Source organism: Micropterus dolomieu, linkage group LG14 (assembly GCF_021292245.1).
Source record: "Micropterus dolomieu isolate WLL.071019.BEF.003 ecotype Adirondacks linkage group LG14, ASM2129224v1, whole genome shotgun sequence".
NCBI lineage: Eukaryota > Metazoa > Chordata > Actinopteri > Centrarchiformes > Centrarchidae > Micropterus > Micropterus dolomieu.
In genome coordinates this window covers 5,671,378-5,693,893 of record NC_060163.1, presented here as the reverse complement: position 1 = coordinate 5,693,893, position 22,516 = coordinate 5,671,378, and the positions used below count along the sequence as shown (strand labels likewise).

General features: G+C 42.5%; 1 protein-coding gene across 4 annotated transcripts; it reads right to left on the bottom strand.

The window, feature by feature from the left end:
- Positions 1-39: 39 nt before the first annotated feature.
- On the bottom strand, positions 40-22,446 carry itgb4 (integrin, beta 4). Of its 4 annotated transcripts, none has more exons than XM_046068425.1 (43): positions 22,020-22,442; positions 21,663-21,709; positions 19,685-19,767; positions 18,994-19,076; positions 18,791-18,892; positions 18,454-18,658; positions 18,277-18,373; positions 17,979-18,150; positions 17,426-17,689; positions 17,221-17,310; positions 16,981-17,103; positions 16,028-16,195; positions 15,843-15,919; positions 15,490-15,698; positions 14,859-14,962; positions 14,671-14,766; positions 14,359-14,491; positions 14,049-14,174; positions 13,380-13,498; positions 13,260-13,293; positions 12,960-13,154; positions 12,745-12,848; positions 12,607-12,665; positions 12,473-12,496; positions 12,233-12,381; positions 11,931-12,110; positions 11,619-11,767; positions 11,246-11,453; positions 10,832-11,140; positions 10,509-10,672; positions 10,218-10,398; positions 9,229-9,366; positions 8,686-8,868; positions 8,466-8,594; positions 5,430-5,600; positions 5,185-5,337; positions 4,675-4,809; positions 3,597-3,746; positions 3,253-3,441; positions 2,963-3,118; positions 2,677-2,841; positions 1,342-1,461; positions 40-1,257 (listed from the first exon to the last, which is right to left on the bottom strand). In XM_046068425.1, exons 3-43 carry the CDS (start codon positions 19,758-19,760, stop codon positions 1,124-1,126), a joined length of 5,823 nt encoding a protein of 1,940 aa, XP_045924381.1. In that variant the 5' UTR covers positions 19,761-19,767; positions 21,663-21,709; positions 22,020-22,442; the 3' UTR covers positions 40-1,123. The 4 variants fall into 4 exon arrangements, with proteins under 4 accessions (XP_045924381.1, XP_045924380.1, XP_045924379.1 ...); XM_046068424.1 differs by having other exon boundaries at positions 21,663-21,706; XM_046068423.1 differs by lacking the exon at positions 21,663-21,709 and having other exon boundaries at positions 22,020-22,441.
- Between the last annotated feature and the right edge of the window lie 70 nt (positions 22,447-22,516).

Sequence of the window (22,516 nt, the reverse complement as noted above, 5' to 3'; positions counted from 1 at the left end):
CCATCTTGTCTCATTAGTGGTCACACATCTAAGAAAAACTTGATTTCAAATCTTTATTTTGGTGCAACAGAATTGCCATACTAAAAAAAAGAAACAATGAAAAAAAATAAGAGATACATGAGCCAAAATACAGTAGAACTTGCATTGAAGCAAATACAATCTTTATGTCTTTACATACCATTTCTCTAAAATATCAAGAGCTCATTGTTCGCTTGTTAATCTACTCTTAATACAATGGCCTTGCAGAGTAAAGAAACATGAAAAGTATCAAGTTGTAGCAGTGTATAACACATCTTATAAAATCTAAAAGATTTTGTTTTGCAAAAATCATGGCCCTTGCTTGTCAGTAGGAAATGTGTGTCTAAATGAGCAACACAAGCACCAACCTGCGTTTGCTGAAATACCTCTGTATTTGGCATTAAGTTAAATGCCAGTATTTTAAAGTAAAATTAAGTATTAAATATGTTTGGATAAAAAGTTTATCATACTTAATATAATACAAATCTATGAACAAAAGTCCCAAATACACCACTTTCATACTCTTGATCACTCAGCATAAGACCACAGCAATTTCAAGGCAATCTCCCCTGCAAGCAGATGCATCTTAAAAATAAAGAGTAGTTGAAATTTGGTGGGTTTCAGCAGAATCAGTCAAAACACCGCACACAGACAAAACATCTCTTACAGACAGGTGGAGGTCGGGAGACAAAGGTCACTTTGGATTACTGAACCGCAGTCAGATTAATGGCCTGTGCTGGCCTGATTTAAAGCCGCAGTGTGTGTTACCAGATCTGAACCGACAGAGGGAGTGGAATCTAACACTAAATGATTTGCTTAGTGAAAAGAAACCAGAATGAAACACATCAGAAGCAACAGTGAAAATGACTGTAAATGTTAAAATGAACCCAAACTGTGGTGGAACGTGGCCCCGGTTTGTAACAGACACGATAGAGGGGCCTCTTTAGTACATGAAATCTTTTTTTTTTTTTGGTCACAAAACACACACACACACACACACACACATATAAAAACATACACTGATGGCGCGTGAGTGCTCTAAAGACGACTCTTTTTAAAAGAGAATCTCAGATATGATTCCTCATCATGTTGGACTTTCGGGTGTTTATTTGGACGTATAAAACATCTTCTTTGAGACGGTGGCTCCTCCTACGACGCTCCGCTGAACCACTTCCTTGGTGATTTGACGGGTCACCAGGCCGCTGGTCTCTGTGTGCTGTGTGGTCATCATCATCCCATCTGGTAGAGAAGAGCCCTTGGAATTATTGTGTGCATATACTTTTATGTTTTTCTGGAGAACAAAACTGAAAGTTTAATTTGTACCTGAGAAGTAGGGGTCATTGATCATGGTGTGGGAGACGTTGGTTCGTGTGCTGACATCTGTTGGCATCTGGAAAACTTCCCTCCTCACCATTGACTGGCTGTTGTAATGAGACAAAGCGCCTACAGGGGGCGAGGAAGGAAAGAAATATAGATGTTACTACACTGCTACTTACTGGAATGTCCGAAATGATGAGCAGCTAAACAGGATATTGGACAAAGTTAAATGTTGACATGTCAGTCACTTTGGTCACAGAGGACCGTTTCTAATGATTTTTGATGACCGTCATGTCAATATTTCTCCACGACTGTTGAAATTCATGGCCCCCAGAGGAGGAATCTTTTTTGGCGCTGTCTTCTTTAGGAAAACCAAACAAGCTTAATTTTCCTTCACAAGTGAAAAAGCACTTTTTTGGCAACATATTAAACAACTTCAACTTCAACAAAGGCGTAGTGGTTGACAGCAGGATGGGGCTGCGCGCAAATGACCATGTATAGAAGCTTTGGCCACGTTTAACACGAACATCCGACATTGTTTCATTATAGATATGACAGAAAATACGGAAAAGCATAACAGGTCACCTTTCCTCAGGTTTTTTCACACATTATATTAAAATCTATAGGTCTGATTTCCACAAAACGTGCTGCAAATATTCACGGTCCCCAGGAGATGAATAAACACATTCTCTATAGTGCCAACACCAGGCCAAACTTTCCACTTGCCTTGAAATTTACTGAGCACATTCATGTCCCTGAGAGAATAAACACATTTTTAACGAAAATGCTTTGCTCTAGTGTCCCTTCAGGCCTATTCATGCTCCAACAGGAGAAACAGTCTTGTTTTAGGACCCTATACTCTTTCTTCTAGTGCCATCCTTACAACATAGTTTGCTATTTTAGTCCTACTAAGAGAAATATCAACATGCTTTTTGTTCATCCCCATTGTCATATTGTGAGACAAGATAAACTTTTCAGGCTCTAGCGGCCACTAGGGGGACTTTTTGTCCATCCATCCATCGTCAACTGCCTATCCTGCGTACAGGGTCGCGGGGGGCTGGAGCCAAACCCAGCTGGCATGGGAAGAAAGGCGGGGTACACACTGGACAGGTCGCCAGTCCATCGCAGGGCCACACATAGACAAACAACCAGTCACGCTCACACCTAAGGACAATTTAGGGTCACCAATCAACCTAGTCCGCATGATTTTGGATGGTGGGAGGAAGCCGGAGCACCCGGAGAGAACCCACGCAGACCAGACATGGGGAGAACATGCAAACACAGACAGGCCGTTTTTAGTTTCATTCATATTGAAGGCTTTGTCAGTAGGATTCATCTTACTTCCATCCTGAGACTCAATGGTGATGATTCCCTCCCTCTCCGGACCGAAGCCCTGTGTGGTGCGAGCCTGAACTTTAAACTTGTAGGGGACGTTCTCAGTCAGGTTTGGGACGGTCAGACTGGTCTCAGCGCTGTCGCCGTTCACCTGGAAGGAGCGCACGTCTCCTGGAGGAAACAAGAAACGGACGTCAGAAAATAACATGCTTTCAGAACAAAGACTAACAAGCTTATGGGAACCTGGAAAATTCACAACTCAACTATATGAATGTGTTCCTGAAAGCCTCACCTCCACCATGCAGCTGTTCACAGGTGACTACATAGCCCAGGATGTCTCCGTTGGGTTTACGAGGTTTCTCCCAGCTGAGCTGCAGGGAATCAGGGCTCAGAGCGGTGAAGACCAGGGGGCCCGGGGCACTGGGAGTGCTCAGAGTAAATGGTGAGCCTTCAGTGAAAGATGAGACAGACAGAATAAGAAGAGAGACACTGTGCTTCTGATAGCTGCTTAAAAAGAAATTGAGTCACTGTGTCTGTGGGTTAATCCAAGAAGCTGTGAAATTAAATCAACAGAATCAGTACCTGGCATGGGGCTGAGGGGACTCTTGGGGTCGACAGCGGACTCGATGGTGATGACCCCCTCTCTCTCTGGACCCCAACCCTCCTGGCTCTGAGCCATTACCTTAAATAGGTAGGAGTGGTTGGGCAGCAGGTCCTGGATGATCACAGAGTTCTCTGCTGGGTTCATCACGTCAATACGCTTCACCTCACCTGCAGGAGAGGACACAGGTTGTTCAGCAGCAAGTACTCAAACATTACATATGAAAATCAGTAAATGTGTAGCATGCGGAAAACTGGATGCTACAGCACACTGGTGCTTAGTGTCATGCAACAAGCAGTAAATTGTCCTCGCAGGGTTCATGTACCTCCATTGAGCAGCTGGTAGAGAACACAGTAGCCCAGGATGTCTTTCTCACAGTGGGGCTCCTGCCAGCTGACTTTGAGAGCAGTGGGACCCAGAGCAGAAAACACCAGTCTGCTGGGGGTGTCTGGAATACCCGGAGAAACTCGTGCATCTAATGGGTGACACAGAGGGACGAGGGAAAGAATACTGTAGGATATGATCACTATAAATATGTGGTATATCTCTGTTTGGATGAAAAAAACAGAGAAGTACTTTGCAATACTTCTGACCATTTTCCAAAGCATTTTATTTGAAGATTTCTTAATCCAGATTTTGATTGTTGCTGTTTTACCAGACAGCCATTTACTTCCATTGGTTTGGTATAATATTCAACTTGCGAAGACATAAAATGTGATTCCATTTTGTTAATCCTCACATTAAACATATTTACTTTCTCGTCTACATTATCACTGGTTCAGTATGCAGCGGTTAGACAAAAACTCTTCTTTACAGTGTGCTTAAGAACTCTAAGCTGCTTTAACTTTGGCCACTTAGGGGCAGCAGAACAAGCTGTTTGAAAAATGCTCACCTTCTAAAGTTGTCATCACAAACAGCTTTTTTGATTGGTTGATGAGAGTGTGAGACTAAAACCAAACATGAGTTGTGGGCGTGAAAACAAAAACTGCTGAAAGATGCTAAAAAGCTTTCTAGAGGGTTATAAAAGGTTTGCTAATAAATGTAGGTGTTCATCATTACAACCTACCACTTTCACATTGCACATATTAATTTGATCCGTTGTTAATATAAAGCAGTCATTAGTGCAGCTTGAAGAAATACCAAACTGAAATACTTTTGGACAATGACAAAAATGGACGAGTAGAAAATCAACCAAGAGAATGGTTGCAAGTGTTGTAACACATTAGTGACTTAAGGTGGTAAAACACATAAAACAACAGGTGAAATCTTTAAAGAGGAGATCAGAGAGGAAGTCGAGGTATGAGAACACAGAGGCAGGACTAAAAATGACTGAAGAGGGGAGCATTACGCGTCACACCCAGCAAACACATCCACTGCTTCATGCTTGTGTGCCACAGACTTACCCTGCAGCACCCTGTCCAGATTATACAGGGCTTCATTGACGTCTGAAGACTGGGTCCTGGCCCTCGAACCCTGAGACAGGCTGTAGCTGAACTGGCTCTGAGAGCTGCTCTGCATCCCAATGTAGCCGAGCCCACCTGATGGCGCATTGAGCAGGGGAGGCAAAGGAGGAGGACGGAGGGATGGTATTGAAGAGAGGTAGAGAAAATGATGGAAACAGCACAGTAGGAGGGGGAGGTGGGCAGGTAGGGAGTGAAGTTAAAAAAAGAGGTAAAATAAAACAAATAGAGCAAAGTTGGTGGGGTGGGGGGGAGGGAGAAACAGCGATAGTCAGCATAGCTCCTGCAAAGTCAGTGTGAACAAGCCAGCAGCCCCAACCCTGCTAACAGAAGTCCAAGCCGTCGGCGTCATGCGCCTGCACAGTTTATCTGCTGAGGCATCTCAAATATTGCACACCAAAGTAAAATCTTTCTCTGGATTAAATTCAAACACTGCTGAAGTCTAATGCTTACTTATGTCTGAGATTTGGCTTGACACGTCTCCAATGACGATAGAGTCCCGGATGTTTTCATCAGTGTAACCCCTGTTCTCTGAGCGCTTCCTCATGATGACTTCTGATGTGTGAACTCCTCCTCCTCCGATCATGTCAAGTCTACGAGAGCCTCCTACATGAAGAGAGAAAGATAAAGGGTAAATACAAATAATGTCTTAATATTTTATCTAAATCTTCCTTGATGATTACTGGCGTCCATCTTACCTTGTCCGGACATGTAGTGTGTGGTGTTTGTTTCTGTGGTAAAGGAGCCGCCTGCTCCTCTGTAGTTTGAGCTCAGAGTGGACATAGGAGAGGACGATGCTGACAAGTTGCGTGTCCCTGATCCCCCCGGGAAAAGGAAGTTCTGTTCCCACTTCCCATTCACCGTGTAATCTAGGAAACACCACAATAGGAGGTAGAATCGTCAGCAGAGAGGTAATAGCACATGTAGCAGTTAGCATTCAAGCGTTCTGACATTGATTGGAACAACACAGGGCCACTGATGTCAAGCACCCCAAACCAGGCTCAGCCAATCTACAGAGGAAGCACCAGCTGTTTCCGACCTGTAACTCCAGCCCTCCCCTCATTCACTTACAGGTTACAGAGACAGCAACATCATTTTAGACTGGCAAATGTGCGCCATCTACTGGCAAAGGAAAGTAATAGTTTCTGGATTTTATCAATTGCGCCACTTGCAGGCAATGAGTGAGCAAGTGCATTTTTTTTCCTTTTGTAGCTGATGAACTGTTAAATGTATTAGTTATTATTACAACTTAAAACTGCTATAGAGGGTCATAGATGTTTAGAAAAGAAAAGTGATTTAAATTTATTTACAAATCTTCAAAGACCATTTGGTGTTTTGTAGCTACAAGAAATTATTTTTTGTATTGGTTTTGTTCTAGCTTACACTTTAAGCTTACACTTAAATGTAAATGTAACATCTAAGAAACACACAAACAGCAACTACAAAAAACAAACAAGAAAACTAAGAGTCTACAGCTGCATTAGCGGCTCTAACTGAATACTACTGTCAGCATGTTAGCATGGTCAACACGCTGATGTCAAGTAGGTATAATGTTTCCTATGTTAGTGAGCTAAATTTCCTTTTAGAGACATTTTACCAAACGTCATTAGAATTACTAGTCTGGGAACTTTGGAGGTGTCTACAAATGCTGTGCCAATCAATCTAGTAGATGTTGAGATATTTCAGGGATAACCAAAGTAATTGGGATTTGCCCCCTGGTTACCTATAACAAATTCAATGGCGGTCCATCTAAGAGTTGTTGAGACATTTCACTAAAAAACCAAAATGTTAACCTATAGGAAAAGTCAGCGGATCACAAAAGACATTTAGATTAATTTCCTGGAAACCACGACTTTCTGTCCAAAATTTCATGGCAATCCATCGATAGTTGTAGATTGTTTTTGGTCTGTACAAAAAGTGGTTTATCAGCCGAGAGACTGACATCGCCATCCCTTGAATGGAACACTCATTTTATGCATGTGGCACGCAAGTGATAATGTTACAAAGGTTTTAACTTTCTTTGCCTGTAGGTGGCGGCATGGCTTCATCTGCAGATATAAACTATTGCTGCTATTAATTTGGCATTCGGAAAACTGATGTAATACTGGCTCAACAGCTCCCCTTGTGGAGAATCCACAGCCTGCCAAATGTGAATAAGTAAGTTCTTACAAACCAGTTTCATGAGGTACTTTGCATCTAAAATGTCACATCAGAAGACAAAAACAAATACAGTTGCAAGAAAAAAACAATTAACAGCTGCAAGGAAAGGTGTCGTCCCGGAAACTGCCCTGCAGTGATGAGACTGGATTTAATTAACAAGCCATTATTTCCATACAGCCGTACAGTAATAAGCCTTTACACACACCCGACAAGCTGCCTCCAGATAACTACCTCCCCAGTGGGAGGGAGAGAGAACAGACAGAGACAGGCACCTGGAAAAGCCTGCCCCCAATCATCAACTGGAGGTGGGGCAGTTGATGCCAGTGCTCCTCTCTGGGCAGGTGGCGGGAGGATAGATGGGATAGGTGCCAACTAGGGGCAAGGGGACAAGGAACTGAAGCCCAAATTTGAATGACGAGACAAATTTTGATTTTTCTGACAGCATCAAATCACGAAGGCAGAAAGAAACGTTGGTTGCTGCGCACCTGACTGGCCGTGCATAATAGCGGACATGCTAGCTGTCTAGTGGACTTCACCTGGCAGGGGTGTTTTGGCGTAGCTGGGGTGGGGGACCTCATCTGAGCTCGTCTCTGTGTCTGTGCTCAGCCGACTGGGGATGATGTCCACTCGTTTTTTCCACGACACTTTACGGAGATCCAGGTTGGACCCCACCAACTTCACATATTTCCAGCCTTGTATTTAGGGTCATAGGGGAGAAGCAGGCAGGCCAAGGATAGATTTGTAGCGACGGTTGGTTTTACTACACATTACTTTAAAAAAAATCTATTGATCACATAAATGGGATTGCATATATATAATAAGATATAGGATTATATCACAGAAGTCCAAATTGTCTTGGAGGCGAGGAACAACTTCAGGATTAACTTCCAGAGAAAACTAAGAGTACAGAAACGGCTGCAGAAAGCAGGAGAGTGACAGCAGATTTAATGAGGGAAGGCCTTGCGGTTGTGATCGTAAAGCATTGCAGATATATTGGGGATGCATTGGAAGCAGATTTTGTTGCTGCCTGGCTGGGGCGTTGCCTGCAGGAAAAAGGCCCGCCAGACAGAAGTGTTAAGAAAAAGGCAGAGTCGTGAGAATGATACCATCCCTGAGCTTCACAGCTCTTATCACTCTTCCTTTATGTCACTCACGTACAATGAGGAAGACTATTAATGTCACAAAGGAAAAAGAAAAATGAGAAAAAGCCAAAAAAAAAAAGTAAAAAGAAAAGTCCTTCTCATCTTGAGGGACTCAGGAGGAGTCTCACAAGGTGATTTGCTACAGCACAAATCTAACCAACATTTTACGGTGTTGTCCATTCCCTCACCTTCTGATAGGGAAATGACAACACAGCACAGCTACAAGAACAAAGCAAGAATCCCGGGAGCACTGAGAATGTGGACTGAAATACTTGGATCCATATTACAGTTTACACATTACTCACACTCTGGATGTCTGGCAGTCACATGCATCTTTCCAGAGCCAAAATGCATCAGAATAGAGCACTTGCACAATGGGTTTATGCTGTCAGCAGTAGTAAGTGGCTTGTGGTTTTGGTTCTGGGTACCCACCATCACCAGAGACGCTGGGTGTCTTGGAGCCTGTTGGGGACTTCATCACCTCATTGCTGTACATCAGGTAGCTGTCATACTCGTCTCCTGCCTCTGCATCCACAATAGGGATATCTGGAATGATGGGAACTAGGGAAAGAAAGAGAGTGAAATAAATCTCTTTTCAGGGATATACAGATTGACTGGAAGTGTTCTAGAGGTGTGTTTACCGCTGACTTACTGGACAAAGGTCTGGCAGGCTGTGATGCCAGGTTGATGGTGGCATCTCGGAAGGGGCCCCAGCCCACGCTGTTCTTGGCCCGGACCTGGTACAAGTAGGTCTGAGCGGTCTGGAGGTTCTCAATCAACAGCATTCGCTTCTTGGGGTTGTCAATCTTTACCTTCTTAGCGGGGCCTGCTGGCTCTATGAGGGGAGTATTGTGAAATGATGAAAATGACATAATGCAAACATTTGTATATATATTTCTGCACAATGACAGATAAAGATAAAGTTACAGTTATATATTATTAGCATTATAGCATTTGTAGAATTAGATTCCAGTGGTGGCTGGATTGTTTCCCACTCCTGTGATCCAATGTTTTTTTGAGGATTTTAAGAACAATTATAGGGGAATGACTTCATAGAATATGACATCAGATATTCAAGGCTTTATTCGAAAAGCACAACAGAAGCTTCATATGTAAAAAATAACTAAAAAATAAAAATGACATTCGGTACAGCACCAGGTACAATATTTTCTTTTTTTAGGTGGGACTCTCTTACTTGTTAGATCATCGATGGGTGTGTAGACAACCTCATAAGCCACAATGTTGCCATTGGTCTCTGCAGGCTCCGCCCAGCTGACCTGAGTGACAGTTGGACTGATGACGTTAAAGGCCAAGCGTCCAGGTTCACCAGGCACTGGAGAAAAACAGAATAGGAACCATTTCTACATTGAAATGGTTGTGATCTAAGTGTTTACTGCTTCTAAGATTTTTTCATCACTAAACTCAAACAGGTTGTTCGCACAGACATGTAGAGATTAGTTGTTACTAAATATACAGAACAACTGCCAGGTGTGGCTGTTACTAGCCTGATTGAGTTAACTGACGAAAAGTTAGCTTGCTAATATGTGACCTACCTGTTTAGAGGGAGGAGTAACTGAGGTAATATGAAATATGGTTGACACATTTTATCTGACATTTCATAAAATGCTGTTTAATAATGAGGGAAACTGGGAGGTTTTCAAATTATATTTCACAAAAATAAAGCAACATATCTCAGAATACAAAATATACTAATAACTTTTGGCTAAACAACAGAATAACGTCAACTATGTTGGCATAACTGGATATTTCCCAATCATTTTGAATTGTAATAATACAAATGATTCTGAAGCACATCTCTCAATGTATGCTTATAGAAATAAAACAAAGTCATACCTACATTTACGAAGATTGACAGTCCACTTACTAATATAATGTTTGCTCCCCTAAAAGTGTTATTTCTGAAAGTTATGCTACTGCTTATGATACTACTGTGACTCATGTTGTTGAAACTTTAGAAAGAACTTTACCTAAAAACTTAGTGATGGATTTAAGAATAGCTAGTGCACCCTAATACAGAAGCTTAAGTTACACACAAAAAACCACATAAATTCTGTCTACAAGAAATTAATTCATCATAATTTTGTTTTTCATGATCACTATATCTGCTTATATCTCCTGCAGAACCTTTCGTGAACAGCAGTTAACTGAAATCTCAGTAATTACCATCCTCCAGTGTCTGACAGGCAATCATGTCTGTATCGTAGCCATCTCCCACTGCATTGTAGCCGCACACACGCATCTCATAGTCACAATAGGGGTACAGGTTGGTCAGCTCCGCTTGAGGAGTCTTCACATCTAAGACCTGGGCATCTTTTTCTGGGTCACCATAGATCCAATACTTCACCTACAACCCACAGGGAAATAAAAGATACAGCATTTGAGAAATACAGTGCCTATTGTAAGTAATGGATACTAAGTCAAGTTAAAGCTTCTCAACATGTAGATTTGATGTACCTTGTACCCCATGGGGTTACCAGGCGGTGGGTCCCAGTTGAGGCGGATGCTTCTGGGGCCAGTTGCTCGGGCCTTAGGGTTTCCTGGGGCGGGGAGGTGAATACCAGGGGAGAGCGCTTTCTGGTTTATGTAACCAAGTTGCTGCTTCTGATCAATGTCTCTCTCTTTTGGGAACAGCAGGAAGAGGAGGAAGTTAGAGAATGTAACATTTTCCAGATACAGTACCTCTTAGAATGATCCCTTCTCCCATAACTCTACAAGTGCCATTTTTCGTTATCTTTAGTTGTATGTTTTGCAACAAATGACACCCCATTGTGTCTTACCAACGTTATGATCAATGACATTGACAATGGTTGTCTTCCTCTCTCCGATCATTGCGTTGCTACTTGGGTCAGACAGCTCCAGTTGGAAGGTCTCTGGCTCCACTGGGCGCTCGATCACTATGTTGTTCTCCGTCTCTCCAGGACCAAACATCAGTGGGCCGGACAGCTTATAGCGCAGGGCCTCATTGGTGCGCCATTTCACTGTGACGGGGCTGTCCAGGTTGCGAGTGCGGACCACAGGGATGTTATAGCTTAGGTCAGATGTGGTGAAGTTCTGGGCGCCCCTTTTGAACATTACCACACTGGGCTCTAGATAAAACAAGATAATGGGAAGGAAGAGAAGAAACATTAGCAATCGGAGCTTTGGGAGCAAGGGTAAGACACAATGATGTAAAGACTCCTGCGTCCTTTCACCTGGTTGGTCTGCTATGGTGACAGTAGTTCTCGGGTAGCGTCCCAGCTTGGCGCCCTGCCGTGGGTTACTGAGATCCATGACAAACTGCTTGACCGGTTTGTCTTCCAGGAGGCCATCTTTCTCGCCCAGCTCCAGCAGACGAACAGGCACCGTTTTCTGGGTCTCACCAGGACCATAGTTCAGGTCTCCTTCCACTGTCACATAGTCCTAAATTACATGGGAAGAACAGGTTAGGAATACAGCCCCTCAACTGTAGTACAAGTGATAAGATAATCCACATCAAGTATAGGTAACAACCCCAAACGTTTTTGTACATGTAAGGATAGCAAGCTAAATTTAGGGCAGTGCATCAGTACACTGCCATCAGCTCACCTTCTTATCCTTGGCCGTGAGGTCCCGTGTACGATAGGTGACCTGTGTTCGTCCATCTTCTATGATCTCTCTGCTGATTGGGATGTTGGCCACCCCGTCCTGCCTGCTGTAGGTGTAGGCCGGCTGGAGGAATGAGAAGACACTGGTGGCTGGGGAAGAGGAAGGGGGAGAATCCATTGGAGAAATCCATTGTGAAGATCATACACTTCCCCGCACGTCACAGGAGCTCTGATGAGTTAATCATCTCATTTTCTTTGATTGAAAAGGTCTGCGTACAAAAAGTGCTAATCTATTAATTCTGAGATTTCTCACCATGCTCTTTGATGATGGTGATGTTGACCAAACGTTTCCCAATCTCAGCAATGCCCAGCGGCACATCCGTGGCCTCCACCTGCAGCTGCTTCTTGTCATCATCTTCATCCTTGACAAAAAGCGGCACATGAACGTCTACCGACTCCACGCCTTCTTGGAACTCTATTGCTCCCACAGCCTCTGCAGAGGAAGAGCAGATGAGACGACAAGATTTACAGCAAGACTGATGAAGGTAAAAGCCACAAGGCAGAGATCCGAAAGTGATTAGAATTTTATTTTCAACCGCACGCACAAACACACACCTCTGTCTGTGGCCACAGTGTAGTAGCCGGGCACTACTTTGAGGTCACTGATGTTTCCAGACTGGACATTTTTCTCAGTCAGTCTGACAATATCAGGGTAGCTTCCGCGAGGAGCAGACAAGACGGTGTCCATGATGGTGAAGTCCTGCCTGAAGAGCACAGGGGGGTGCAGAGATGTGAGACATGTGTGACCTTCAAAACGTATTGTCTTGTATTCTACTGTACCAAACAGGATGTTACCTTTTTCCAGCATTTCTCTGCATTCTGCAAGAACCAAAACAGGTATTAATGAGTGAGAGACCAGACTTTTTATTTCATTCTTTTTTTCTTTTGATAATGAGAATATGAAGAAAAATGTCTTCGTCCCATTTTACCTGAATGAGGTTTTTTGCACCTTCTGGGCCCCGGGAATCTGCTTGTACACCTCATTTAGCTGGATGGAAGAAAATACAGTACTCAGTGATACAGTCATCATTCACGCACTCTCCGACAACAAACAAAAACACACTCACGTTATCGGCCACTTCCTTGCGGAGCTGTTCGGCGTCTTTGGAGTCGGGGCGAGACAGGGTCTCAGAGAACAACTTGTTTAGCCGGAGGGAGATGGGGAACTGGACTACAAAGGGAAAGAGGAACCATGAAAAGAAAGCAAATAGAGGTTAGAGTTCTCAACATGTTTAGCCTAACGCAACTCAATTTATTATTGCTGAAAGATTTGATCACTCACTGGTCTCTTTAGGGTTGGGTTTTATCATAGCCTGGGGGTGATTGGGTCCTCGGTGTACATTATCTGTGACCTTCCAGCGGACAATATCGGTTCCTTTGGGTGGGCCAGTCCTCACCATCGGTGTGTCTAGGTGGTCCGCTGTGAGCAGAGACTGGCGGAGCAAATACTCATCTTCCTTGAAGCCAACCATGCGACCTGGAGAGAACACAACATAAGGTGACTCAAGGTCAACATGGTTCCAGGTGGGTGGATAAAGGATTTAAAGCAGTACTGTCACGTGTAATGTTACAAATGTCTTACCTCTCCTACAGCAAGGCAGCAGGGCAAGGCAGCTCTGAGTTAAGAAAAGACAGAAGCCATTACTTTCACTGAGGCGTAGAAATAGTGATTATTTCTGGGTGTAAATGTGAATGTTGATACCTGTAAGCAGGTTTTGCAGCAGGCACAGAATTTCCAGCAGCAGAGCAGCAGAAGCGCCAGCAGTAACAAGAGGAACAAGAGGAGTGGGAGTAACCACAGGAGGCCAGCGGGGGGGCAATCTGAAGGTCCGTCATGAAAAGTAGATAAAATTAGAAACACAACAAATCACACAGAATGCTGCTGCCAGAGCTTTAACTGGAGCAAAGAAAAGAGCTCACATCCCACCTGTTCTAAAGTCATTGTCCAGTTAGGACAGAGAGAAATTCTTGCCATTGTTTAATTCCAGTGGTGTCTAGCCATGCATATAGTTTTGAGAAAGTTGCTTTTTTGTGCAATTTGGGTGAACCTACCCTCTAAGATCTTGTTACCTGACTATATCATTTTGTGTACTGCAGAGATATGTTCAAGATAGCTTTCTTATACTGTACTGCACTTTGAACTGCATTTTCTTAAAGAGTTGGTTTAACATGTTAAATATTTCTCTATATCATTCCTCAAAAAGCCACAATCAAAGTTACAAAATCTCTTATTTGAAATAACCAAAAATTGTGTGTCGTCGATAATTCAGAAAAAACATCGCTGAAAGCACAAAATTACAAAAGGAAAGTATTGTTGTTACTGAAATGAGAGCATAGAACATATGTGATACATATCCAAGCTGCAGCTCACCTTTCTTTTTGCGCACCTGAACCTCCAAGTCTTTATCTGTCAGATCTTTAGGGTTTTCAACAGTGTAGTAGTACGTACAGTCGTCATCCTCATCACGGAAACTGCACGAATCAAGCACCTTCTCCGCTGAAAAAACAGACATCCACGCACATACATGAACTATTGTGCTTTCATCATCACTACTAGAGTGTCAAAATGTCATCATTATGACACAAAGGAAGCAAAGATGTCTGCGCACAGCGTATCTGCATGAATTATTATTCAACAAAAAGAAAATCACAGTCATTTTGCTCCTCTTATATGTCCTTACATTCTTTGAGTTCATCCACCATGACAATTTTGAAGAGGCACTTATCACACTCCTCTTTGTCTTTCTTCTCTCCTGTTTTCCAGGCCTGACACTGGACACAACTCCTCGTACCCTCACACACTCCCAACTGAGCCTAGAGAGGACACACACACACACACACACACACAGAGGTCAGGCAGGAGCATACAAAGACACTGAGGCGAAAAAAGCGAAAAGCATATAGTAGCATTATCAGGTATAATATGAGACACTGAGCGTAGTATGTACATACATAGAGGCATAAACACACATGTATACATTATATCCACGCACCTGGAAATTTGGCTCACATGTTGAAGTCATCTCCATACCAGAGTTCGGACACTCACAGCGGCCGCATACACATTTACCTCGGCCATTGCAGACACCCTGGCACAGACAAAGACACAGTCAGGCACAGGGTGACAGGTAAGTTGACATGAGAACTTAATCTACAAACTAAAATTGTTGGCTCTACTCACGCCCTTGCTGTCCAGACAGGTCAGGTTGCTCTTGGGACACTCGCAGGCATTACCCTCCCAGCCCTGTGTACACGCACACTGACCCATAACGCAAGAGCCACGGTCTGTTGAGACAAGGAAGAAGAAGGTTGAACTGCTTTATGTTGGTAAGGCTGTCGAAGCAGAAATTACTAATAGTATAAAGAAAAGAAAAATAACACAAAGGCAGCATGAACTTTATTTATAACAGTACTTGAACTTCACACTAATTGATAAATTGGTATTTTAAAATGAATAATGTGAAACTAGCTGAAGTTTCTTCTTCAGCTCAATAGCATCTTCTATTGTTAAGTTTTTTCGACAGCAGGAAAATCTATTTAAAACCTGCAATAACTGAGTTTCTTTTTGGTTGTATTTTGCCACTTGCGGGAAGCGGAAACAAGCTGTATACACAACATTGACATATTATCATCTTTAAATGTGAACAGCACGCTAACAAGTCATTGGCAAACATTATCCTATTTAAACATCCAGCAGACACAGAGCAATACTGTGCAATACAGAATATACACAGAATGCTGAGTGGCGATAGTGACATCATACACACACATACACCCATGATCACCATTTCAGCATCCACAAACTGTCGTACCGTTGCAGAGGAAGCCTCCATATCTTTGACACTGGGTCTTGTCGTACTGACAGTAGGGTCCTTCAAACTGATCCGGGTTGTAGCACACACAGGTTCCACACGCCAGGCAGTCTCCGCGGCCTGAACAAGCTTCCTTCATGTCCGGACCTTTACATTGGTTGGTGTCCTGAGCTGAAGCACTCGCTGAGCAGTTACAGAATGTGCTCAGCCTGAAGGAGGCACATGAAAAAAACAAAGAGAAAAACAAAGACTGTATTGAACCCAGAGGCCTGACACAGTACATCACTTGGCTGAGATGCCATAACAAAGGTAAAAATATGTTTTTCTTATTCTTAAGAAATAGTTAGTCTCACCAGCCATCATAGCACTGACACTTCCCACACACCAGGTCTCCGTTGCCGTTGCATCTGTCTGCTTTAATGATGGGCGTCTGGGGGGCGGATAAAAGAGACACTGGGATGAATCTACCATATAGAAGCGTAAGTATGTGACTTCACCTCAATTTTTTGTGCGCTTCGGTGTTAATCTGTGTGTCTACCTTCTCACATTCGCAGGTTGGACACAAAACTGAAGCCTTAATGTTGACGGCAGCGTTAAAGGTCGTAGGTTTGATTCTCGTCGTCCCCTCTTTTTCGTTCGGATCCACCTGACAGACAGGCATGTCATTGATCATTCGCTGGGCTTTGAGCCGCGTCTTGAACTTGCCCTGGAGGACACACACACACAAACAAACACACACAATGTCAGAGCATGTGTGTGCACACTCCGCATTTAGCTGTGTGAGCCTTAGCACGGTTAGACCAACAAGTTAGGACAATAGTGGACTTATTGACTACAACTAAATAGCCTGTAGAACCATAAAACTGATTTTAGTTAGTAACTGGTTTAATTGGCCAACAGTTTGTGTAAACTGATTAGTTATCTGGTGGCAGTAAAGAGTTCTACAGATCTCTCCAAATCCAAGCCTATTTTAGAAAGGTTTTTGACCGGTTAGGTGACGGGTATTTTTTTATTAATAAATCAGAATATTATATAAACATAATATACATTTTTCCATGTAATTGATAAAAGTTTGCCTTAAATATGTGTCACAGTACTGCAAGAGGAAATTCTTAACAATGGATTTAATGTGACAACAGAGATGGCTGTTGTGTAAAACTTGTGGGTGAAAAAGGAAAGGGGGAAGTGGAAACCGTACTGTATTGTTAGATACGTTTTTAATTTATTTGCATATTTATCTATTGGCTTTCCCCCTTTGAACGCATAATTGTGAAAAATAGGGAGTGAAGAGTATTTGTAATTGTAATTCTGAAAAACCCATAGTCCAAGAAAAAAGAAAATGTTAAGAATTAATTTATTTGTTGTAAACACAATATATCAGTATAAGTAAGGAATATATAAAAAAAAAAAGAAGCAATATTTGATCTTCTAAATCCACCAATATATGTTTGTGTGTTTAATAAGTTGTTTCCATCTGGTTTTTCTTCTTACTATTGAGCCTGGCTTGAAATCAAAAGCCCCATATTGTGCAACGCTTCCATCCATGTGCATGAACTGTGCCTCAAACGCCTTGGGTTTCTCCTCTGCACGGATGCTCATCTTAGAACGGATACTCTGAAAGGACATATAAGAACATCAGCAAAGAGAAGTTTGCGCTGCCAGCAACTGCAAAAACCCACACAAAAAAGATACTCTTCAACCTGACAATGGTCAGAAGAGGTGACGTTTTACCTCGAAAGCAGCCTCCATGAGTTGCAGGATGTTGGACGAGTCTTCTTGTAACAGACCGACCTCAGCAATGGGGAAATACTCTTGGAGCTTCTACACAGAGGAACACACACAATACAAAAAATAAATCCATGACCTAAACTCTGACCTAAAACTTGACACCAACTTCAATGAGATCTGAATTAATAAAATAAACAAAACAACCAACCTTGTAGTATGTGTAGGAGTGGTTGGTGACAGCAAGGATAGGGATGATGTTGTGTTTGCCCAGCAGACGGATCAGTGTGGGTATTGAGGGGTAATCCTGGTGTATATCCATTGTGTACTTGCCCGCTGCGTCCAGGTGGCATTGCTCGTCATTGCGCGGCAGGATGCCTGACAGCACGTTGGCACCATCAGCCTCGTAGTGGAAGGCTGACTCGGTGGAGAAAACCAGGAGATGTGTGCTGTGGTTGCGCCAGCCGATCTTATCCTAGAATAAGAGTACCAGCAATGAGGGAAAAATGTGGTCTTTAAGCTGCTAAATACTCCACTGTGTTCATCAAAGACATCATCAGTAGGTAACTAACTTCTTCTGCTTCTTCTTACTTCTGATCAAACCACTGAAATGTTTATCTGTGACATGCTAAAATATAGTGTAACAGTAGCACAAGTAGAGAAGAGTGAACTGACTACACAGCAATATACAGCGCCTGGTCACAAACCTATTTTTGCCCCCCAAATTTAGGCAGAGCAACATCTGTTTTAGTATTCCTACTAACCCCACAAACTGCAGCCTGCAATATGGCATCAAAACCTCCTTCAGGAGCATCCAGGTTGCCTGAAATTCTCTCCTTCTGGAGCTCACTGGTGAAGAAATCCAAATTACTGGTCAGCTTGATGACGTTTTGGAAAGAGAATGGAGGGTCGCTGTTGGGCCACGGCTGCTTAAGTCTGAGAAGGTGGATCGAGGATGGACACAAGAGAAGAGAGAGAAAGAGGGAACGGCATTCAGATTACACTACTATATCTATTTGCTTTATTTTCTTTAATGTGTTCATGTCACATTGTCGCTCTTACTTGGAGGGTCTCATGTCAGTCTGGGGCTCGATCACTTTGTCCACAAACTTTCCAAACCCAATGGTGTAGTCTTCTGACAGCTTCTCTACCACTTGAGCTACAGGAAATACATTAACCATCAGTATAACCATGGCAACTTCCTTGAAATTCACCACATGCCAATACAAAGATGCTCACCCAGCTCTTTGCCCATCCTCTTCAAGTTGTCCAAATCGTCAGCCATAGAATTGGAGAAGTCCATAAGAATATAAAGGTCCAGAGGGCCTTTGGTTGGAGCAAACACCTCCACATCCACTATCTTCTCCTCCCCTGGCAGAAAGGTCATGCTCATCTGCTGTGGAGACACTTGAGACTGCTGAATTCTTACATTGATTTGTTCCTTCTGAGCACCGAGAGGGGAAAAAAGAGAGGGAAAGATAAGATTTCATATGTTTTGATTTGAAACGACAACATACCTTCAAGACTAAAGAACTGTGGAATGATTGGAAGTGAAATGAGAGCGATAAAGACTTACTCTTTCCATCGTCATACTGCTTTCAGCTGTGATTATAGCCGCAGTACTGCAGCCATGGGCAAGTATGTTCTCGTGCAGGTCACAGCGAGGGCCGTTAAAGGTCTGAATGAACAGGAAGTTTGATTAGTGAGCTCTGCTTTCTAGATTGACAGCAATGACACCTAATCCAGTACTTTTGTACTCCTGCTGTTTTCCAGTCTCACCTCATCAGGGCAGTAGGCACAGCCTTTCCCAGACTGCAGGCATTCTGAGCAGGTCTTGGCCCTGGAAGCAAAGCAGTAGTTCTCTGTAGGTGTGGAGGAGAGAGAGGCAACAAAGTGAGAATCAAATCAATGAAACATAGCTAGAATACCTAAACAGACTTATTTTCTCCTGATGTTGCTCCAAATGAAACCAACGCGGAAAACAGAAGCTTCCCTATAGTGATACAGTAATAAACAAAAAGTAGATATAGCATAAAAATATTTAAAGAAAGCCTGGCTCTTTGGGAGATAAATTTTCAAAAATACAAAAAATATCATAAACTGTATCCATTATGGTCATCAGTAATATGTTACTATATACCATTTGCACATCTGTCTATAATAGCGAGGCTTGAACCAGCAACTGTTCTATATTTGCTTGTAAATAACTTCAACAATTGTCGATTCATTTACTGACAATCACTAATCAAGTTCATGATTTGCTACACCTCTGTTCCATGATTACAGTGACCCACTTAGTATTTAGCTAAAATGTCAAAATACCCTCTTAACCTTTAAGAGAAGTCTCTAAAACTACAAATATGGACATTGAAAGCCAACTATCCTGTTTTGTCAACTACTTGCACACAAAATAACATGTCAATAAATGTGAAATGTGAAAATAAAATCATTAGTTATGACTGTGACTCACCTTCAGCATAACAGCAGGTCAACAGGAGGGCTAGAAGCCCAAGCCCCACTGAGAGATGTAACGTCCATCTCCCCATCTCCTTCCTGCCACAGGAACATACAGAAAAAGAAATTTATGCACATGTACAGTACAGCTAAAGCCCACTGTTACAGAACGAGAGAGAAAAAAAGAAAGAGAGAAAAACTTGAATCCCTTGGTGATATCTCTTCAGACTAAAGAGTAACTTGAACCACCTGTACTTTCCCTCGGTCAGGCCCTAGAGAAAGTGAACAGGCCCAGACACTCCCTTTACCTTATCTTACTTCAGCTTGTGAAACAAGCTGCTAACTGAGAGCAGATCAAAACAGAAAGCAACAGCAGGCTATTTCCTCTTCAAAAAACAACTAAATTATATTCTTAAAGGAACATAAACGTTATTTTTTATACCTGATTATAGGCATCAGTGGTGACCTACATACATTTAAAGGATGTGATCACCCAAATTATATATACTGTATATTTTATCACTCACCTCTAGTGGTGTCTCACCACACAGGTTTTGAGATTTCTATCTCTGAGATGTGTTCCTACACCCCAGTACAATGGAGATAAATGGAAATGGAGTTGTCCAATGACAACAGGGTTTTCATTTCGAAACAAACTACTTTCTACAGAAGAAATAGTCTCTTTGAAAACTGATGACAATTCCATTTACCTCCATTATAATGGGGTGGAAGCAGAAATCTCAAAAGACATATCTCAAAATCTGGGAAAATAATATAATATTTTGTAATTTGGGTGAAACAATCTTTATAATTATTTTTTTTTTTTTACATTTTCTTTATCCTATTCTCAAATTATAATATGAACATGCACCTTTACATTGGTTTACTATCTGCTATTCTCATAAAGATATAAAGTATATAGACATACTACAAGTCACTTAAGGCATGATAAACTGTGACCACAGGAAGGGACCAACACAGGGTGGGACCTGAAAATATTTGGGGCAGCATGCTGTGAAGACTCTTCAGATTAAAACCACTATATAATTTTATGCTGGAATCCTGGATGGAGAACAATCTGATAAACATGAAGGCGCAAAAACAATCTCCACTAAAGACAGGCGGTGGAGAGAGAACAAAGGGCGCAATGTGGCATGAAATGTCTCAGTAATTGTCTCAGTGGGCAGATAACTGAATACTGTACGTACCACCCCAGTGCACACACACAAAAAAAAGATGATTTGTGCTCTGAAGATTTATGACTCCAAGGAGGAATTTCTCCTTGAGGCGAGAGGATGACCTGTCCAAGTTAAAAACACAGGCTGAAAACACATGGGAAGGGTGCTTTAGCACCTCGCTGTGAACTTGAGCAGGCTACAGGTGTGTGCGCATGTGTGTGTGTGTTCATGCCATAAGGTGTCACATAAATCACTAACTGAGATGAGTCGGCGGGGGGGGGCTCAGCTCCTATCCTCTAAAACTTGACGGTTTTAGAGTAAAGAAATGTGTTGTCTTTCCCTCCTTCTCAGACAAAATCAAAGACACGCAGGCGTTTATGACACAAATTACAGCTTCCAAGAGAGAGAAAATAGAAGTGAGTCATTCATGCTGCCTTTTCTTTGGTCTGAATGACTCTGTGGCACAAAAAAAGAGGGGACATTTTTCCGCAGTTGTTTTCTCTTCAGACACCAATATGCCTGCCGGCTGAACATACCACCGCTGGGTGTGGGTCTGACCCCCATCATGACATCATCAGTAAGAGGTGGGGGTCTTTTGTAGCAGGTTTAGGGGTCATGCTCGGGGACCTGCCCTTGAAAGCAAGCTAAATTACAACCAAACACACCTGGAAAACCCAAACCTTTGAAGCTATCATTGCATTCCACCTTAAAAACCCCAAATAACACAAAGCAAACTAATAAAGCAGGTCTGAATGTCTGAATCAGTAGACGGCAGCAAACTAGCTTATATAAACACTGGGAATATTTTTTCTTTACCGTTTGCTCTGATCCAATTTCTTTCACCTGTGTTGCATTGTAGTCTGCTTTGATGTGGGCAGTCATGCAGAAAACACAAAAAGGGGAAAGATTCAAGAGAAAATAACCACTAAGCTAAATCCAAATCTGCCCAGAGCTCAGTCTTCAGTCTTGCATGCAATTCTGAAACCACATGGTGAGATATAAAGTTACATAACGCACACTTTACAGCCATTCACCTTGCTCAAAAGTCATGTAAATCAGCAGAATACATTTTGCGAGGGGGAGTAGGACTCGTTTAAGGTGAAGGGCATTGAAAACAATAGAGTCATTGGGAAATTTATGACTGGATACAAAGAGATTACTAATCAAACAAACCTCTTACTGCCCTTTCGCCCAGTCCACGTCCAAAAGTCCAACAATAAATAAGAAAAACAGTTCCTTTTTGTTTGTTTGACACAAGAGCTTGGGAGTTAAGTTTGTTTCCACCTGTAAAAGGAAAAAAAAGAACTTCTTCAAATCCTCCTGTCCAAGTCCAAAGTTCCAAAAGGAAGAGATGTGCAGACTTCCAATTTTTCTTTTGTTTCTTTCTTCCTTTACTGTCCGGTCTGGTTGAAAATTGATTTATTTGCCCTCAAAACTCAGCTAAGTCACGTGTGTGTCTCCGCGTATGTGCAAGAGCTTTTAAAGTGTGTTCTGGAGAGAGAAACAAGAGACAGTGAGACTCAGAGCAACTGAGTGAACATGACTGTGTGTGCTGTAACTTGGTCCCTCCTTTAGCTTCTGCGCACACACCCACACACATGCACACTCTCCCTTCCCTCTGCAGGTGAGTAGCTGTGACGGAGAGGGTTAACTCCCTTCCTGTACCTCTA